This window comes from Callithrix jacchus, chromosome 22 (genome assembly GCF_049354715.1).
Source record: "Callithrix jacchus isolate 240 chromosome 22, calJac240_pri, whole genome shotgun sequence".
Taxonomy (NCBI): domain Eukaryota; kingdom Metazoa; phylum Chordata; class Mammalia; order Primates; family Cebidae; genus Callithrix; species Callithrix jacchus.
Window position 1 is genome coordinate 32,591,634 of NC_133523.1, and position 19,812 is coordinate 32,611,445.

Consider the following 19,812-nt stretch of genomic DNA (forward strand, 5'->3'; position numbering starts at 1 on the left):
ACTAATGATGACCAGGATGGTCTTGATCTCTTGATCTTGTGATCCACCCACCTCGGCCTCCCAAAGTGCTGGGATTATAGGGGTGAGCCACTGTGCCAGGCCTTTTTTTTTTTTTTGAGATAGTCTCACTCTGTCATCCAGGCTGGAGTGCAATGGTGCAGTCTCAGCTCACTGCAACCTCTGTCTCCCAGGTTCAAATGATTGTCATGCTTCAGCCTCTTGAGTAGCTGGGATTACAGGCATGTGCCACCACATCCAGATATTTTTTGTACTTTTTAGTAGAGATGGAGTTTCACCATGTTGAACAGGCTGGTCTCAAACTCCTGGCCTCAAGTGATCCACCCGCCTCGGCCTCCCAGATTGATAGGTTTACAGGTGTGAACCACTGAGTCCAGTGATATAATCATATTTTCTGCTAAAAAAAAATGGATTCATCACCTCTAATCCCTGAAATTGAAAGTTCTATATGTTTCAGGAATTCATGGAAGGAGATGCATGACACTGAAAGATTCAAGGAGTGTTTCTTACCCACAGATATGAAGTGGCAATAATTTTCCAACATCACATCCCTGTAGAGGGCCTTCTGAGCAGGGTCTAGTTGTTGCCACTCCTCCTGGGTGAAGTCCACAGTCACATCCTTGAATGACACTGATCCCTGTAAGGGCATACTCTAGTTCATCCTGAAGTGATCGGAAATGGGTGAGAACTAGATGTTGGAGACCTAGTTCTGACAATGTTTACTGGTCAGACTAGTTTCCTAATTTATGTTTTATATTGTATAAAATTCTCTCTGAAAATCTATCCATCTGTATTTACTCATAATCTCATACTAAACATACTGAGATCACACTATTTGTCCTGAATGTGACTGGTTGCCTGATAGACCAAAATGAATAAAACCCTGACCCTGCTCATGAGAAGTTACAGGCTAAGAGAGAGGCATACATGTAAATACATGCACTTAGTAGGTTTTATAGATGCAATGACAGAAATACGTACAAGGTAAAGGATCACAAAGCAAAGAAAAATTTCATTTTGTACTCTGAGGCTTCATTGAGGACATAAAAGTTTTGTACTCACAATGAATTTGTTTTGTAGGAATACAGGGCATCAGCTTTTAAAAATTCATAGGGAGAAAAAAACCAGTTAGTAAATCAGGAAATAGCAAAAGGTACAGTATGTTAGGAAACAGTCTTTGAGTTCTAAGAAGGAAAAGATATATGGAAGTAGGCAGTGGGCATATTATGACATCATACTAGATTTTTTTTCCTACAGAGTAGTGGTCTTAAAGATGTACTGAACATATTCCCAACATTGTAGCTATTTATAAACCATCAGTAGTCATTTAGGAAAATCTACATTGTTAATGATTACTGCTCTTGAATGAATGTAAACTGTTAGTATTTTATTTCCTTCCAGTATCTATCTTGTACATTCTACTGTGATGCATGCCCTACTTTGAGTCTGTTGCTTTAAGGAGTATAAAGAACATGAATAAACAAGTTGACATACATGTTATGTGATAAAAGTTTTGAGGCAATGCTCCTGAAGACTGGGGAAGGCTTAATGTATGTTAGGTGGGAATGACAATTAAGTAACCATGGTTAGAGATGTCTCCTAGATTTAGGTAGTATCAGCAGGCTGACAGATGATAACGGCTCCTACACTACCACCATAACAACAGAGATGGTCGTAAATTGGCTGTAGAGTGGAAAAGATACAGGCATGTTATTTGCATAGGCAAATGCATGGCTGCTGGGACTATAAAGTGAAAATGGGAAACAGAAGAAAATGTAGGCTGTACCAAAGGAAGTAATGAGGTAAACCTTGGAAATGTACTATTAATTGTCTGTGGAACATACAGGTGGTGATAGCTTTTAGAGGTTGGATATCGGTTCTGACACTCTGTACAGAGGTCTAGAATGGAGAGGGGTATTTGAGAGTCACTAGAATCAGACTAAGTGTGGCCTTCAGAGTGAATCTGATTGTGCATAGAGAAAAAGAGACTGTGAAGAGAAGAGAACCAATTAGCATCTGGGGAAAACCAGTACTTTAAAAGTTGGTAGATGAGGTAATGAGGAATTTTCTTTTTTTTTTTTTGAGATGAAGTTTCACTCTTGTTGCCCAGGCTGGAGTGCAATGGCACAATCTCGGCTCACCGCAATCTCCACCTCCTAGGTTCAAGCGATTCACCTGCCTCAGCCTCCCGAGTAGCTGGGATTATAGGCATGTGCCACCACCCCTGGCTAATTTTGTATTTTTAATAGAGACGGGGTTTCTCCATGTTGGTCGGGCCAGTCTCGAACTCCCGACCTCAGGTGATCCGGCCCGCCTCGGCCTCCCAAAGTGCTGGGATTACAGGCGTGAGCCACCACGCCCGGCTAAAGAGGAATTTTCTGAAAGATATGAAAAAAGGGCAAAGTACCGTTTGATCAACAAGAGAGTTTTCCAAGAGTGGCCTGCCGTATGCATTTCCTTCTCCTGCACCAGCATATAAAATTAGAAAAAACTAAAAAGAAAATAACAAATCTCTAACAGCATTGGAATACTGGAAAGGTTTTCACTGGCGGCCACAATTTGGAAGAACGGCTGGCAGACATTAATAAAACCGGAAGATCAGAGAGGAGGAACACAAAACCTGTTTCCTTTACAAGCTTGTCATCAAATTGCTATCCTAAACACCTCATAAAACAGGACATCTTTCCACAAACTAATGCTAAGATCTGTCACTTCTATCTCCCATCATATCATTGCAAAACTTAGGTTAGCAGAGAAAATCAAAGTTTTTTTTCCATGTCTGCTCTTTGACTACTTACAACTTAGATCTCAAATCAGCATCAGGACAAGTTAAATTCATTCAAGCCAGATATTCCCATTTAAATCAAGATAATACCTTTCTGCTCCAGCAGTTTGTTTGTGAGAAGACTGAGAAGGGAGATGATGAATGATGTACCCAATGAATATGTACAACTAGAAGGTGCACTTGGGGAAGGCTTACGATGATCTGGTTGGAATGGAGAAATTTTGAACAGGGCTGGGAATAGGGTGAGGCAGGTAAGGCACCTAGAAATGAAAATTTAGGAAGGCACAGACCCAAGTGTACCCCTTAAATATTTCACCTCATGCCACTTGCCAGCCTCATCCTAATCTGGGCCCTGACTGAAGACTAGTTTCATGGAAGCAAATCCCAATATCCAGGAATGTTAAAGGATAGGGAAGCTCATGTTCATATACCATGAAAAAAAAAAGTTATTTCAGAAAGAGGAAACATCATCTCACCTGAGACATGGCTTTGAGATTTCTAAGAGATGAACCTTCTCTTTTGAGCTCTTCTTTTAGAAAAAGGAATAGTTCTGAGAAAGCAAAGACGGAGGATACAAGAATGTGAGACCATACTTGACCTAGAACTCCCAGAATAACTCAGTTAAATCTGCATGAATGTTCACTATATTAGGACTTTTCCACCCTGTATACCCTTTAGATGTCCAGGATGGTGGTTAGTGGGAAAACGGACAAATCCTGCTCCTTCACAAACACCAGAAACCTAGTCTCTTGGTAAGGCAGACAGGCTTCCGGGGAACCTTATGTTATAGCTTCAAGACAGGGAACGTCATGTTTTTCCTCTGCAGCTCTGCCTTCTATCTCCCATTAAACACAGGTTTACAGTATATTTCCAAATGGTTCTTTATGGACTTTTTGCCAATTTACACTGCTAGCAGTGCATAAGAATATCTTCCCAACCCCTGATAAAGACAGTTGACAATTTTTAAATCTTTGCCTATCTTTTTTTTAGACAGAGTCTGGCTCTGTTGCCCAGGCTGGAGTGCAGTGGCACGATCTTGGCTGACTGCAACCTCCACCCCCCAGGTTCAAGTGATTCTCCTGCCTCAGATTCCCGAGTAGCTGGGATTACAGGTGCCTGCCACCACGCCCAACTAATTTTTGTATTTTTAGTAGAGACGGCATTTCACCATGTTGGCCAGGCCGGTCTGGAACTCCTGACCTCAAGTGATCCGCCTGCCTCAGCCTCCCAATGTGCTGGGATTGCAGGCTGAAAATAAGCTTCTTTTTAATAAGTTTAAAGACATTCTTTTCTGCAACAGCATCTCCTTACAGTGTGCTCATTTTTCTCTTGGCTTTTTATTTCCTAATTAGCTGATATTATCTTCTGGGTTTATTTTTAATGTAACAAATTAACCCTTTATCTATTTTAGGTTGAAAATAACTTTTCTTTTTCATATGACTATTAAAGGGTCTTTGCCTTGCAAAGATATTTTTCCCCTATGTTTTGTGGTTTAGCAATACCACATATTGCATAATCCACATTTCCTCAATTGATGTGAAATACCATCTTTATCATATATAGTATATTCCCTTTATACTTGATGGTTTCTGCCCTTTCTATTTAATTTCTCTACTTCATCTCCTTATTGAGTCACCTGTATCAAACCACTGAAGTAGTATAGTTGTATAGTCTAGTTGAAAAGTTTTTTGTTTTTTTTTTTGAGACAGAGTCTCACTCTTGTTGCCCAGGCTGGAGTGAAATGGTGCCATCTTAGCTTACTGAAACCTCTGCCTCCCAGGTTCAAGCAATTATCCTGCCTCAGCCTCTCAAGTAGCTCGGCATGTACCACCGTGCCCAGCTAATTTTGTATTTTTAGTAGAGACAAGGTTTCTCCATGTTAGTCAGGCTGGTCTCAAACTCACGACCTCAGGTGATCTGCCTGCCTCAGCCTCCCAAAGGGATGGGATTACAGGGGTAAGCCACCATGCCTGGCCCACAAAAATAACTATTTTAATTATTACAATGATACAGGACTTATTAAAAATATCAAATACTTTTTATTAGCTTAGCATGCCTGAGGGAGTAGGAAACCTCCCTCATATGGAAGTGTTGAAAGTAGTAGGCATGCCAGGCATGGTGGCTCACACCTGTAATCCGAGCACTTTGGGAGGTCAAGGGGGGTGAATCACTTGAGGTCAGGAATTCGAGACCAGCCTGGGCAACATGGTGAAACCCCATCTCTACTAAAATACAAAAATGAGTCAGGCATGGTGGCAGGCGCCTGTAATCCCATCTACTTGGGAGGCTGAGGCAAAAGAATCGCTTGAACTCTGGAGGCAGAGGTTGCACTGAGCAGAGATCATGCCACAGCACTCCAGCCTGGGTGAAAGCAAGACTGCATCTCAAAACAAACAAACAGCAACAACAACAACAGTGGTAGTTACGGTAAAATTGGTTTTGTTTTCTTAATTTTTTTTCCTGCATGTCCCCAACGGAAGGCTATTCTTTTCAACTTGGTTTTAGTTAATATGATGTTTCCAAGTAATGAATCTTAGCATCTGGGAATTATGAAAATTACCTCTTCCCCTCTGATACTGTTACCTCTATTTCATTTGGTAAATTGCTACTTAGTTACAATTTTGGAGGCAGGCTTAATGGCTACTCTTCAGGTAATCAAATCTTACATAACCAACTAGCCATGGTCATAACAGAGTTCTTCAATCATTCAAATATTTAGGTTACCAAGGACACAAAACCATCAGGTAGGTTACAAACACATGCAGAGTCACAGTCAAACATACTTCAGAGAACCACCAACCTACAGGCCCCACTTGTCCATTCACAACCTCAGACAGCAGCTAACACGATTCTAGGCAGTCACAATCACATCCACAAATCACTTTCAATTCTCCACACGAATAGTCTCAAATGCGACTCACACCTAATCTAAAAATAGACACATGCAGAGGAAACCTTGCGCAGCAACACGACTCCGTCCACTTTTCACACGCAATCGGCCGCAACATCCCAAAAAGAGGCAAGCACCTAAAATGCAGCAGGTTGGGCGCAGGAGGCCACCCCTATTCGGCGCGCGCGCGCGCACATACGCAGCGCCCGCTCCGCGCGGGAACCCGCCGCCAGCGACGGCGCTTCCGCGGGATCAGAATGCGCAAAATCCCCCTTAGCGGAGCTCGCTCCGGGTCACCCTCAAGGTCACGCCCACGGACCACGCCTGAGGCCCGGCTAGTACAGATCGGAGCGTCTGGATACTGCGGACCCGGTTCCCTCCTCAGAATTACCGGGCCCGGCTCGGACTCTTGGTTACCTCCCTGGCCTCCCCACCCGGTTCAGCGTCCTCAGACAGCTCTTCCGGATCGGAGCTCCGAGTGCCCTCCTCGGCCTCCTCAGCACCCCTGGCACCCACCAAGCCTCATCCCCGGCCCAGGGCGAGTCTTCTGCGCCTGCGCACTCGCGCGTGGGCCTGAGCTCCCAGGAGTCTTCGGGGCGGGCAGTTAAGCGCCGAGCGGTGCTTGCCACTGCGCTCCCCTCCGTTTGCACCCACGCCCGCTCTATTCCGGTTGAGACTACATGTCTCCGAGGACCCAGCTCCCTTTTCCGTTGACTTGGTGGTCGCTTTCCATGTGGTGAGTTGAGGTGACCCGGTCTGGATGCGAGAGGAGCTCACGGCAGGGGACCCGGGTTCCTGGGACGCGGATGGGGCCTGTGGAGGCAGAAGCCCCAGGGCTGTGTGCAGGTCACCTGCTGGGGAGGAGTAGTGTGATTGTGTTTGTGTGTGCGGTTCTGTAGCTGCGTTCGTGTGTGGTGTGATTGTGAGTGGGCGCGCCTGTGACGGGGCCGGGGATGTTTGCACACGGGGGAGGCCTTGGACTGTCCCCGATTGGGCCCGCCCGACTGAGTGGGGGCGGGGCTGTTTGTGTGACGGCGCTGAACGGTGACTGTGAATGTGTCATGCTGTGACCAGTGATCCTGTGGCAGCGCTGTTGTGACTCACTGGAGACTGTGATCAAAACTGGCCCGGTGCAGCTTTTGTAGAGTTTGATTGCTGCAGTTCTGGGGCTCAGGAATACGTGGATAAGATCCCCAGGTGTCTTGATCTGTGTCTATGGAAGACTCCGAGACCTTCTGTCTAAAGCATGGCCTCTGTTGCTTTCATAATGTGTAATACACAGTGGCATGCAGCCTCGCCAACCCCTGGTCCAATTTTAAGTTAACGTGGTTTCTTGGAGTTTGTTGTACTGGGATTTCTCTCATTGCCTCAGTCATTTCACCTTATAACCACATTACAGTGTGCAGTCAAATGGCGATCAAAGGGGAAGGTGGATGTTAGATCCAGAATGAAGGTTCGAACTGAAAAAGCACAGCCTTATGTTTCATATGGACGAGGCTGTGTTCTAATATGCACGGCCTTGTGTTTAATATTGAGATGTTAGAGCTGGAATTGCTCCCAAGGCAGGGTTCTGGGAAGATATGATATTGAGGACGGCAAGACTAGGATTTCTTCCTCTGAAGATTCCCGCCCTCCCCCCCCCCCCACCCCGGGCTTTTATTTTGAGACAGAGTTTTGCTCTTGTTGCCCAGGCTGGAATGCAATGGTGCGATCTCGGCTAACTGCAACCTGACTCTCAGGTTCAAGTGATTCTCCTGCCTTAGCCTCCCCAGTAGCTGGGATTACAGGTGCCCACCACCATGCCTGGCTAATTTTTTTTTTTTTTTTTTTGTATTTTTAGCAGAGATGGGTTTTTATTATGCTGGCCAGGTTGATCTCGAACTCCTGATCTCAGGTGATCCACTCACCTCTGGTTCCCAAAGTTACAGGGATTTACAGGGGTGAGCCACTGTGCCTGGCCTTTTTTTTTTTTTTTTTTGAGATGGAGTCTTGCTCTGTCACCCAGGCTGGAGTACAGTGGCACTATCTCAGTCTACTGTAATCTTCGCCTCCCAGGTTCAGGTGATTCTCCTGCCTCAGCCTCCAGAATAGCTGGGACTACAGGCACATGCCACCACACCCAGCTAATTTTGGTATTTTTAGTAGAGATGGGGTTTCATTCACCATGTTGGCCAGGCTGGATTCAAACTCCTGACCTTAGGTGATGCACCACCTCGGCCTCCCAAAGTACTGGGATTACAGGCATGAGCCACCATGCCCAGCCAAGGTTTTATCAATGTTGTTGCTTTTTTCAGAGAATTCACATTTAGTTTGGCTAACTATATATATCTTTCATTTATTTTTTTCTCCCATATTATTTCCTTTCTTCTAGGTACTGAGGGTTTACTTTGCTTTTCCTTTTCTAGCCTTTTAATGTAGAACCTGTAGTTATTGATTCTGGACCTTCTCTTCTGGTACAAGCATTTAAATCCGGAATCCCTACTTTAACTCCATTCCACAAATTTTTATGTGTGTGTGTGTGTGTGTGTGTGTGTGTTTTGAGACAGAGTCTTGCTCTGTAGCCAGGCTGGAGTGCAATGGTGCGATCTTGGCTCATTACAACCTCTGTCTCCTGGGTTCAAGCCATTCTCCTGCCTCAGCCTCCCAAGTAGCTCCCAGCTAATTTTTGTATTTTTAGTAGAGACGGGGTTTCACCATATTGGCCAGAATGGTCTTGATCTCTTGACCTTGTGATCCACCCGCCTTGGCCTCCCAAAGTACTGGGATTACAGGCATAAGCCACAGCACCGCCTATTTATTTATTTATTTATTTATTGAGACGGAGTTTCGCCCTTGTTACCCAGGCTGGAGTGCAATGGCGCGATACCGGCTCACCGCAACCTCCGCCTCCTGGGTTCAGGCAATTCTCCTGCCTCAGCCTCCTGAGTAGCTGGGATTACAGGCACGCGCCACCGTGCCCAGCTAATTTTTTTGTATTCTTAGTAGAGACGGGGTTTTACCATGTTGACCAGGATGGTCTTAATCTCTTGACCTCGTGATCCACCCGCCTCGGCCTCCCAAAGTGCTGGGATTACAGGCGTGAGCCACCGCGCCCGGCCCTATTTATTTATTTTTGAGGCAAGGTCTCACTCTGTCACCCAGGTTGGAGTGCAGGGGTGTGATCATGGCTCACTGCAACCTTGACTTCCTGAGCTCACCCTCTCTCACCCTCCTGCACAGATGGGACCACAGGTGCACGCCACCTCATCCTGTTAATTTTTGTGTCTTTTATAGATATGAGGTTTCATGCTATTGAACAGGCTGGTCTGAAACTCCTGAGTTCAAGCGATCCGCCTGCCTTGGCCTCCCAAAGTGCTGGGATTATAGGTATAAGCCACCATGTCCAGCCCCACAAATTTTTATTTGGTCCATTTTCATTATCAGTTAATTCAAACTGTTTTCTTTTCCTTTTGATTTCTTCTTTAACCTATGGATTATGTAATAGTGTGTTTAATTTCCAAACATTCGTGGGTTTTCTAGATACTTCATTGGCAGTGATTCCTAGTTTAATTTCATTTGACCGGAGAACACGTTGTGTACAGTTTTGATCCTTTGAAATTCACTGATACTTTTTTTATGGCCTAATATATGGTCTTGATGAATATACCATGTGTACTTGAAAAGCATATTTTATAGTTGTTGGGTGAATTATTTTGCAAATATTAATTTTACCAAGCTCATTATATCTTCACTGATATTTTTTGTCTTTTTTTTTTTTTTTTGGCCAGTTGCTGAGAGATGGATATTAAAATCAAGGCTGGGACTACAGTGAGGCTGAAGTCACTAAAGTGCTTGGAGTGCAGAACTGAAAGAAGTACTAACTATTAGGGTTGGGTAAGTGCAGTGTTGTTTGAAGCTGTGTGTGTGTGTTTCTGTGAAGACTGGTCTGGAAAACAGACCAGAGGAAAATACTTCCTTGTTTTTCCTCTGCTCTCACATCAAAACAACAAACACAACAAGAGTCAACACCTCAGGAACAGCACTCCTTTCAGACAAGGATGACAGAAGTGTGAGGAGCAAACACACTTAGGGGACAGAGCAGACCAAGTGAATGACAGTTCTCTCTCCCACCAACCTGCAAACATGAGGTGCTTTTACCTTTGAAACAGGACTGTGGTAAGTTCTCCTATGCAAAGCCTGTGAGTGGACTAGGAGGGTAAAATAAAGCTGTGAATAAAGCTTAAGAGATCTCCCTCAGAATTTCATTAAACCACTACTGGAGGCCATATACTAAGCCAGTAATTCCTCAAGGCATGGGACAAGTTAAAAAAGGCATGGTTCACTTTATTGAACCATAATTCACATATAGTTCACCCATTTAAAGTATATAATTTAATGGCTTTCTGTGTATTCACAGAGTTACATGTCCATCACCACAATTTTATTTTGAAACAGAGACTTGCTCTTTCATGCAGGCTGGAGTGCAGTGGCTTGATCTCGGCTCACTACAACCTCCTCCTCCCAGGTTCAAGTGATTCTCCTCCCTAAGCCTCACAAGTAGCTGAAATTATAGGCACATGCCACCACACTTGGCTAATTTTTGTATTTTTAGTAGAGACAGGGTTTACCATGTTGGCCAGTCTGGACTCAAACTCCTGGCCTCAAGCATCACCACAATTTTAGATTATATTTATCTCCCAAAGAATTCCAGCTCCCCTTAGCTATCACTCTCAAACCTCCATGCCCTCCAGCCCTAGGCAACTGTTAATGTGCTTTTTCTTGACAGATTTTCATCTTCTGGACAATTCTTATACATGGAGTCATGCAATATGTAAATCCTTCATGACTAGCTTCTTTAAATTACCGTAACATTTTGAAGGTTCATCCACATAACATGTATCATTATTACTTTCTTTTTATGACTGAATAATATTCCAAGATGTGGTAAGGATATGCCACATCTTGCTTATCCATTCATCAGTTGATGGACACTTAGGTTGTTTCCATTTTTTGGCTATTGTGAATGATGCTGCTGTGAACATTCATGTGCATGTTTTAGTGTGGAAATGTTTTCATTTCTGTCAGGTAGACCTGAGGAACAGAATTGTAGATTATACGGTAACATTATGTTTAACCATTTCAGGAACTGCCAGATTGATTTCCACAGCAACTGCACCATTTTACATTCCCACTCACAGGGTACAAGAGTTTTTATTTCTCAACATCCTTGCCAACACTTTAAAAAAAATTATAGCCATTGTAGTAGGTGTAAAGTATTTATAGTATCTCATTATTGTTTTGCTGTGCATTTCCCTAGTGGCCAAAGAAGGTCAAGGGATTTTTTTTTTTTTTTCCTGAGACGGAGTCTTGCTCTGACGCCCAGGCTGTAGTGCAGTGGCACGATCTTGGCTCACTGCAACCTCTGGCTCTTGGGTTCAAGCTATTCTCCTGCCTAACCTTCCCCCGTAGCTGGGATTACAGGTGTGCGCCACCACGCCTGGCTAATTTTTGTATTTTTAGTAGAGATGAGGTTTCACCATGTTGGCCAGGCTGGTCTCGAACTCCTGACCTCAGATGATCTACCTGCCTCAGCCTCCCAAAGTGTAGGGATTACAGGTGCGAGCCGCTGCGCTAAGCTGGTCATAGGATTTTATTATAACTTTATGCATGATAGGAGTAAACAGAAATTACAAACTCTTTTTTCTTTAAAATAGAAACCTTATACATTTTTATGCCTTTTAAAAAAACAGAGATGAGAGTTTAAGCATTATTCTCAGGGCAGCGAATTATGATACAAACAATAGGATTTACGATTAGTATTGAAATATCAAGTCTTAAAGACACCTTTCCACAAATAATACAAATAAGCAAATTATAGATAGGAAAATAGCTCAGGATGATCAGAGTTATCTCTCTACTGGACAGGAGAGTAACGCTGATATTGACTGAGTGTTCTCAATTCAATACTTTATCATATCAGTTTATTTTATATAGATTTTATGACACAGAGTGGTATCTTTTCCCCTGTAGCTCCATAGGGAGAAGACATCTCCTCCTTGATATTTTTTAAAGATTCCTTTTTACTACTATTAGGTGGGTGTGGATCCTTAGGGCTAAGAACTTTACTTGTTTACATGATGACAAAACAGGACTGAAGAGCTTAAAACATATTAAAAGGAAATGGAAAATGGAGTCAATAATTTTTGAAGTTAAAATGCAATAAAGAGCATATAATGTTTTATAGTCAGGATGGGATTTCATGTTCCATATTGGACACTCCTGTCTTTGCCTGACCTTTCATTGTCACCTCTTCTGCCTCATGATCCACAGTTGGAACCCCTTAAATAATCAATGTGGCATGTAAATCAAGGAACAATACATACTTAGCTTAGAAGATATAAGCATAAATGTTAAGATGCGCTTGGAGATCCATAGTTACTGAGCCAGCTACGGAATGAGCTGTGTGGTGAAGTTAAGCATGGTTAACTATTACATGCAGTCCTGGAGCTGGCCAGAAACCAGAGTTTCTTCAGTACCTTCCATCCCACCAAAATCTAGCCTCTCAATGTTGCCATAGCTGAGGAGTATGGAAAGGAGTTATGAGCTGATCACTTAGGAAAAATTCACAGTAATCTCTTCTCTATGTGTAGTGCCTTACGGTTTACAGAGCAATCTTCCAGCTTTTATTCCAGTTTTGTGAGAAACAGGTAGAAAGACACTAATTTATTAAGTGACTACGCTGCAGATACTAAATATACTTTGTCTCATTTCATAAAGACTTAATCCCTTCATTTATAGATGAGATGGGTACAGCAGGAATGCCTGTCTTCATTTGGTATCAGAAAAGAATGAGGCTCAGTCATGTTAAGGGATATACACAACTAAAAACAGTGCAGGTAGGGATTGTATCTAGGTCTGTCTGAGCACAAAGCTCTGGAACACTGATTGCCCTGCAGCTCGGTTATTCCACATTAAGATGAATCTGGGGCTCTCTGCTGGTCAAGAGGCAGCTTATTTTTATATCAAATTTCCAAAAACTTTCCATTCATCCACGAGTCCCTGTAAACCTTTAAACTGGAAGTAATGGGAGGGCAGGGAGTGGAAACTGACAGGCCTGAGTCTTTAATTCTTTCCTCCATGTTTAGTGTTGGGTTTGTTGTTTCTCCCCACCACAAACTCAGAGAGGCAAGGACCATGTACTTGCAGCAACCTGATTGACTGACTTCATCCTCTCAGAGGTATCACCAGGTCTCCCCTTATCTCAATGACCCATCTCCTTCTCCACTTTCTTCTTAATCAGGCTTATACTTGCTGCTTCTTTTATGATTTGACTTCTATGAGACCAATTAAGTGTTCTTTATCCTCCTTTCCCCTACACTGGATTAAAAATAATATATTGTATTGCTTCACTTTTGGAAGTTACTCTTAACCTTGCATCTTTGACTTATGACTAATTGGTATCTCCTTGAGCAATAAAAAAGACCTTAGAATACTTTAAGTACATTTTTTCTTTTTTTTGAGACGGAGTCTCCTTCTGTCATCCTGCCTGGATTGCAGTAGCGCTATCTCAGCTCACTGCATCCTCAGCTCCTGGGTTCAAGTGATTCTCCTGCCTCAGCCTCCTGAGTAGCTGGGATTCCAAGTGCATACCACTACGCCCGGGTGATTTTTGTATTTTTAGTAGAGATGGGGTTTCACCATGTTAGCCAGGCTTGTCTCCAACTCCTTACCTCAAGTGATCTGCCCATCTCAGCCTCCCAAAGTACTGGGATTACAAGCGTGAGCTACGGCACTCAGACTCTTTCTATTTTTGTCTGGTGCTTTTGATCTAATTTGTTTTGAAATTCCATAAAAAGTAATCATTATTACTTAGTAAATAGAATCTTCAACATACTTACCAATTTCCTTGCTTATCATTTAAGATTTTATCTCATTCTGTCTTTCTGGGTTTAACTTTCTTTTTGCTGATTCACATCCTTTAGAAATTCTTCCAGTGAGTCTATGAAAAAAACTTTATCTTTGTCTGAAAATGTCTTTATTTTGCCCCACTCTTAATTGCTGCTTTTCCTCTGTCACTTTGAAGGTATTATTCTCCTGTCTTCTGGCATCTTGTGCCCAATCATCTTTCCTTTTAGGTAGCATGTCTTTTCTGTTTTTTCTTTCCTTCCTTTCTTTCAAGATTTCTGTTCCGTATTATCACTGTGATCTGTCTAAGTGTTAGATACGCTTTCATTATTCATATTCCTCATCTTTTGTTTTTTAATTTTTATTTTTTGGTACTGTGACTCAGCTTCCTTATCTTAAAATTAACTTTAATTGTGAAAAGTTCTAAACCACTTTTTTCCTGATGCTTCTTCTCCTTTTATGACATTTATTAGATGTGTCTTGGGGGCCCTTTTATTTTCTTCCATGTCTCTTAGTTTCTCATCTGTATCTCACTTTTTATCTCTGTGCTGCATTATAGGTAATTTCTTCAGATAGATCTTTAAGTTCATTAATTTTGAGTTGTGCTTATTATGTTCTCTATAGACTTTTTTTTTATTTCTAGAAATTCTCTGGTTATTTTTTAAATCTACTGATTCTTTTTAAGTATTGTGTTTTCGGTATTAGTTTTTTCCATTTAAAACATTTCATATTCTTTCATATTGTCATATTATATGCAGTTCTTGTAGGTGCCAACTTTGTTATTTATTTACTCTGCGGACCCTCCTGTAATGGTTATTTCCTTGTTTTTTTGTAATTTTTGTTTTTGAGCTTATCTCAGTGGGGAAGAGATAGTATGTTTTGTTTGTTTTGTTGTTAAGGAGATTTCATGTGCCCTGGATTGAGTGCTCAAAACCATGCTACATTTACTTTTGGCTGAGTTGCAGGGGTTTCAGTGGAGCTGAACCTGGTTCTGCATGTAGGAATTTTTACTTATTAAAAATTAAAATTTTAGGCAGGGCATCATGGCACAAACCTGAAATCCCAGCACTTTGGGAGGCAAAGATGGGAGGATTTTGTGAGCCCAGGAGTTCAAGACGAGCCTGCACAACAAAGTGAGACCCTGTCTCTAAAAATTTTTTTTTAATTAGCTGGGCATAGTGGTGCCCACCTGTAGTCCCAGCTACTTGGGAGGCTGAGACAGAAGAATCACTTGATACTAGTAGGTTGAGGCTATAGTGAGTCATGATTATGCCACTGGACTCCAGTCTGGGTGACAGAGCAAGACCCTGTCTCAAAAAAAAAAAATTAGCTACAGAGTTTCTGTTTTTCTTTTTCATCTTGAGTCAAGACTTTTGGGAAGCTGTGCTTTTAAAGGAATGGATGAATTTCATCTAAGATGTCAAATTTACTGGCATAAAATTGTTCATAATATTGCCTTATCATTTTACTTCTGTAGGATCTGTAGTGGCATCTTCATTTTTATTCCTGACATGGGTAATTTGTGTTTTCTCTTTTATTAATTATGCTTACTAGGATTTATCAATTTTTAAAATATCATCAAATAAACAACTTTTTGTTTCGTTCACTTTCTCAATGGTCTGCTTTCTACTTCATCAATTTCTGCCCATCTTACTTTTTTTGGAATTTGGGTTTAGTATGTTTGTTATTCTTTTTCTAATCTCTTTCTTTTTTTTTTTTAAGCAAGAATAATCTTTATTCCTTGGAAACACTCTTTTTCTAATTTCTTTAAGTCTGCCTTCATTTTTAAAAATTGTGGCAAAGTATACATGTAATGTAAAATTCACCATCTTAACTATTTTTGAGTGTACAGCTCAGTAGCATTAAGTATATTCCCATTTTTGTATAACCAACATCTACAACTTTGTCATCCTATAAATGTGAAACTATATCCATCAAACAACAACTACCCTTTTCCCCCTGCCTCCAGCTCCTGGCAACCGCAAGAAACCTGCAAACTCTCTCACTATAACCATTAATAGCCAAAAACTGGGAGACAGTACTACCTTCTGATTTTATGAGTTGGACTACTCTAGATACCTCATATGAGTGGAATCATAAGTAGTTATCTTTTGTGATTGGCTTGTTAGAATGATATCCTCAAGGTTCAGCCACATTGTAGCATATGTCAAAATTACCTTCCAAGGCTGAATAATATTACATTGTATGTATATGCCACATGTATTAAGTCTGTTTTGTGTTGCTATAAAGGAATACCTGAGGCTGGGTAATTTATAAAGAAAAATGGTTTATTTAGCTCATGGTTCTGTAGGCTGTACAAGAAGCATAGTGCCAGTATCTGTTCCTGGTGAAGCCCCAGGAAGCTTACAATTATGGCAGAAGGCAAAGGGAGAGCTAGCATATCACATGGCAAGAGGTAACAAAAGGCAGAGGGAGGAGGTGCCAGCCTCCTTTAAACAACTAGCTATAGGGTGAACTCATATCCATGGGGAGGACACTAAGCCATTCATGAGATCCACTCCTATAATCCAACACCTCCCACTAGGTGCCACCTCCAACATTGGGGGTCACGTGTCCACATGAGATTTTGAGGGAACAAATATCCAAGTCATATTACCACATTTTGTTTATCCATTTGTACATTGATGGACATGTGGGTTGCACCTATTTCTTGGCTATTGTGAATAATGCTGCTATGAATTTCCCCTTTTTTAATTTAAGAACTTAACATCCCTCTCATCTCTGCTTTAGCTGTATCCTTCTCATTTTGATATGTTGTGTTGTCATTTTTTCATAGTTCAAAACATTTCTATGTATTTATTCAATGATCTGTACATTAGAAGTGTGTTATTTTATTTCCATGTATTGAGGGATTATATGGGTTTCTTATTACTGGTTTCTAATTTACATTCCCTGTAACATGGCAATCTTTTGAAGTTTATTGTGACTTATCTTATAGTCCAGTCTATAGTCTATTGTGGGGGCTGTTCATGTACATGAATAGAATGTAATTTTTCAATTTTTGGTATGGTGTCTTTATACAACAGTGAGGTCATGTTGACTGGTGTGGTTGCCATCTTCTATACAGTTGTCCCTTGCTATCCACAGGGTACTGGTTCCAGGACACCTTGTGGATACCAAAACCTGCAGATGCTCAAGTTTGTTACATAAAATGGTGCAGTATTTGCATATAACCTATGCACATTCTTCTGTACACTTTAAATCATCTCTAGATTTTTTAATAAAATATAAATGCTGTGTAAATAATTGTCATACTGTATTTTAAACTTTGTATTATATTTTACTATCATTGTTTTTTCCTGAATATTTGTGCATTGCCATTGGTTGAATCTGCATATATGCAGAGCTCATTATATATACTACTGAATTTGACTACAATGCTATCAATTACTGAAATATAATTGTAGATTTCCAATTATGCTTGTGGATCTATTTCTTTTGTTCTGTTAGTATCTGCTTCATGAAATTTAACACTCTCATTATAGGTTCATACCAGCATACATATTCCTGATGAACACATAGAGTCATGTGCCACATAACAACATTTTAGCCAATGATGGACACATATACAATGGTGGTCCCATAAGATTACAATGGAGCTAAAAAATTCCTGTCACTTATAGACATTGTCATGCAACATATCACTCACGTGTTTGTGGTGATGCTGGTGTAAACCTACTGTGTTTCCAGTTGTATAAAAGTATAGCACATACAATGTGTAGTACATAATAGGTAATAATAAATGATTACATTACTAGTTTATATATTTATTATACTATTTGTATTATTATTTTAGAGTATACTCCTACTTATTAAAAAAAAGGGTAATGGTAAAACAGCCTCAGGCAAATCCTTCAGGAAGCATTATTTTCATGGGAGATGATCACTCCGTGCATATTACTGACCCTGAAGACGTTTCAGTGGGACAAGATGTGGAGGTAAAACACAGTGATATGGATACTGTTGACCCTATGTAGGCCCAGGCTAATGTGTGTGTGTCCTTGTTTTTAACAAAAATGTTTAAAAATAAAGCATTTTTAAAATAAAAAGTTTTTAAATAGAAAAAAGCCTATAGAATAAGGACATTAATATTTTTGTGTTGCTATGTAATGTGTTTGAAGTATTATTCAAGTAATAAAGATAAAAAATAGCAAGTTTATAATGTAAAAATATAGAAGCTAAGGTTAACTTTTTATTGAATAAAGAAAACTTTAAAAAATAAATCTAGTAAAGCCTAAGTACTGCTTGTAAAGTCTACAGTAGTGGACAGCAATGTCCTATTCCTTAGCTTTCTCACAGCTCACTCACTGACTCACCCAGAGCTTCAGTCCTGCAAGCTCCATTCATGGCAAGTATCTTACACAGGTGTGCCAATTTAAAATATTTTAGTCAGTATTTTTACTGTACCTTTTCTATATTTAGATACAGAAATACCACTGTTTTATAAATGCCTAGAGCATTCAATACAGTAATACGCTACGCAGGTTTGTAGCCTACGAGCAATGGACTATATACCATATAACCCAGGTATGTAGTAGGCTACCCCACTTCTGTTTGTGTCAGTGCACTCTGTGATGCTTGCATGATGCAATCACCTAATGACACATTTTTCAGAATGCGTCCCTGTAGTTAAGTGACAAATGTATATGCAAATTCCCAATCACCTGCTCTTTTATGATTGTTACCTCTTTATCTCCTGCTATATACATTGTTTTGAAGTCTATTATCAGATATTACTATTGCCACATCAACTTTGTTATACTTAATGTACATCTTTTTCTTGACCGATTTTAAGTAAAACTACACATGAAATCTCACAGACATTAGGGTAAACTAAAAGAGAAATGTGGAATTCTGGAACTGACAATTACACAGCTGACTGGAAAGGACACCAGCAAACTTTCCTGTGGTGCTGGTGTTGTAAACCAAAAATAAAATCCTAAGCATCCCCCAGGCCATCTGAATGGACCCCTCCCCTTGGCCAGGGCATTCCTAACCTGAAAAACTAGTAAAGCCATGTTGGAAAGGCGGAGGTGGGTGGGTCGGACATGCCTTATTATAGCCTCCTTCATTTTGGAATTACTGATGGAAAAGACCCCAAATCTGAAAAGAAACACAATCTACTCTCTGTGAAGCCTGCTATCTGGAGGCTTCACATACAAGACAAAATCTTGGTCTCCACAACGCACTATCAACCCAGACATTCCTAAGTCTTCAGTCAGTAACTCTTTCAATCTATTGCCAATCAAATAATCTTTGAATCTACCTATGACCTGGAAGGCCACCCACCTTTCAGTTTCCCGCCTTTCCAGAGGGGATCAATGTACATTTTGCATGTATTTAATTGGTGTTCCATGTTTCCCTAAAAGGTATAAAACCACATATATATCACAACCACCTTGCGCACAGGTTCTCAAGATCTCCTGAGGGCTGTGGCACCGGCCACTGGTCACTCATATTTAGCTCAGAATAAATCTTTTCAAATATTTTAGAGTTTGAGTCTTTTCGTCAACCGTGTAAATTAACACGCACTAGGGCGGGGACACACACACACACAGTGAGTGCCCTCTACCTGCTAGATTCCATTCTGGGGCTTTCTTATGGTACAAAACGGACAAAAACTCCCAGTCACCCTCAGGTTCACGACCACGGATCACAGAGTGGAGCAAAACCTTGCCCGACCCAGGATCCGAGTTCTCAGCTCGACCCTCCCCCAGCCGAAAGCCGGTACCCGCTTCAGGCCTTCCCAACCCTGCCCTCTGATACCTTCTTCGGCCTCCCTCAGCCTGGAGTCCGGGTTTTCTCCCTGGCTGAGCACCTGGGTCGACGACTCCCTTTACCCTCCCCGGTCCGGGCTTCTGGTTCCAGAGGTGAAGCGGCGTCCACCCAAACTTCCGCGGCTCCCCCACGGCCAGCCTCGGCCCAGCTTCCTGTTCCCCATTCTGCCCTCCCCAGCCCGGGTTCCCGATTACTTCCTAGGCTTCACCTTGCAGTCGGGGACCACCAGCTGCCTCTCCCGCGCCTGGAAGACGCACAGCGGCAGCCTCCGCCAAAGACAAAGGTCTGCGCACTCGGAAACGACAGAGGTCTGCGGCGTGGTGCGGCCCCTGCGACCAGCCGGCTCCGCTTGCGCATCAGACCGCTTTCTTTGCTGGACTACGTTTCCCACAGGCTCCAGGGCTGCGGATGAACTTCGACCTTTGATTCCCTTTCC

General features: G+C 41.7%; 1 protein-coding gene and 1 long non-coding RNA gene across 33 annotated transcripts in view; one reads left to right on the forward strand and one right to left on the reverse strand.

Moving 5' to 3' along the window:
- Nucleotides 1-19,739, reverse strand: part of ZNF382 (zinc finger protein 382) — a 44,240-nt gene extending 24,501 nt beyond the window's left edge. The window contains exons 1-4 of one of the 32 annotated variants that reach the window (XM_078359136.1): nt 6,210-6,244; nt 3,280-3,353; nt 1,081-1,114; nt 529-655 (exon numbers count right to left, since the gene is read on the reverse strand). In XM_078359136.1, the coding sequence (XP_078215262.1) occupies nt 529-562 (34 nt within the window). In that variant the 5' untranslated portion in view covers nt 563-655; nt 1,081-1,114; nt 3,280-3,353; nt 6,210-6,244. Of the gene's footprint in view, nt 1-528; nt 681-1,080; nt 1,115-3,279; nt 3,354-5,726; nt 6,245-19,584 lie in introns of those variants that run through there. The other 31 variants (XM_078359128.1, XM_035284913.3, XM_035284907.3 and 28 more) reach the window with 31 other exon arrangements.
- Nucleotides 6,279-17,821, forward strand: LOC144580731 (uncharacterized). The gene is made up of 3 exons (XR_013530787.1): nt 6,279-6,429; nt 9,461-9,566; nt 16,686-17,821. It is a non-coding gene; the product is annotated as an uncharacterized LOC144580731 (long non-coding RNA).
- Nucleotides 19,740-19,812: the final 73 nt, after the last annotated feature.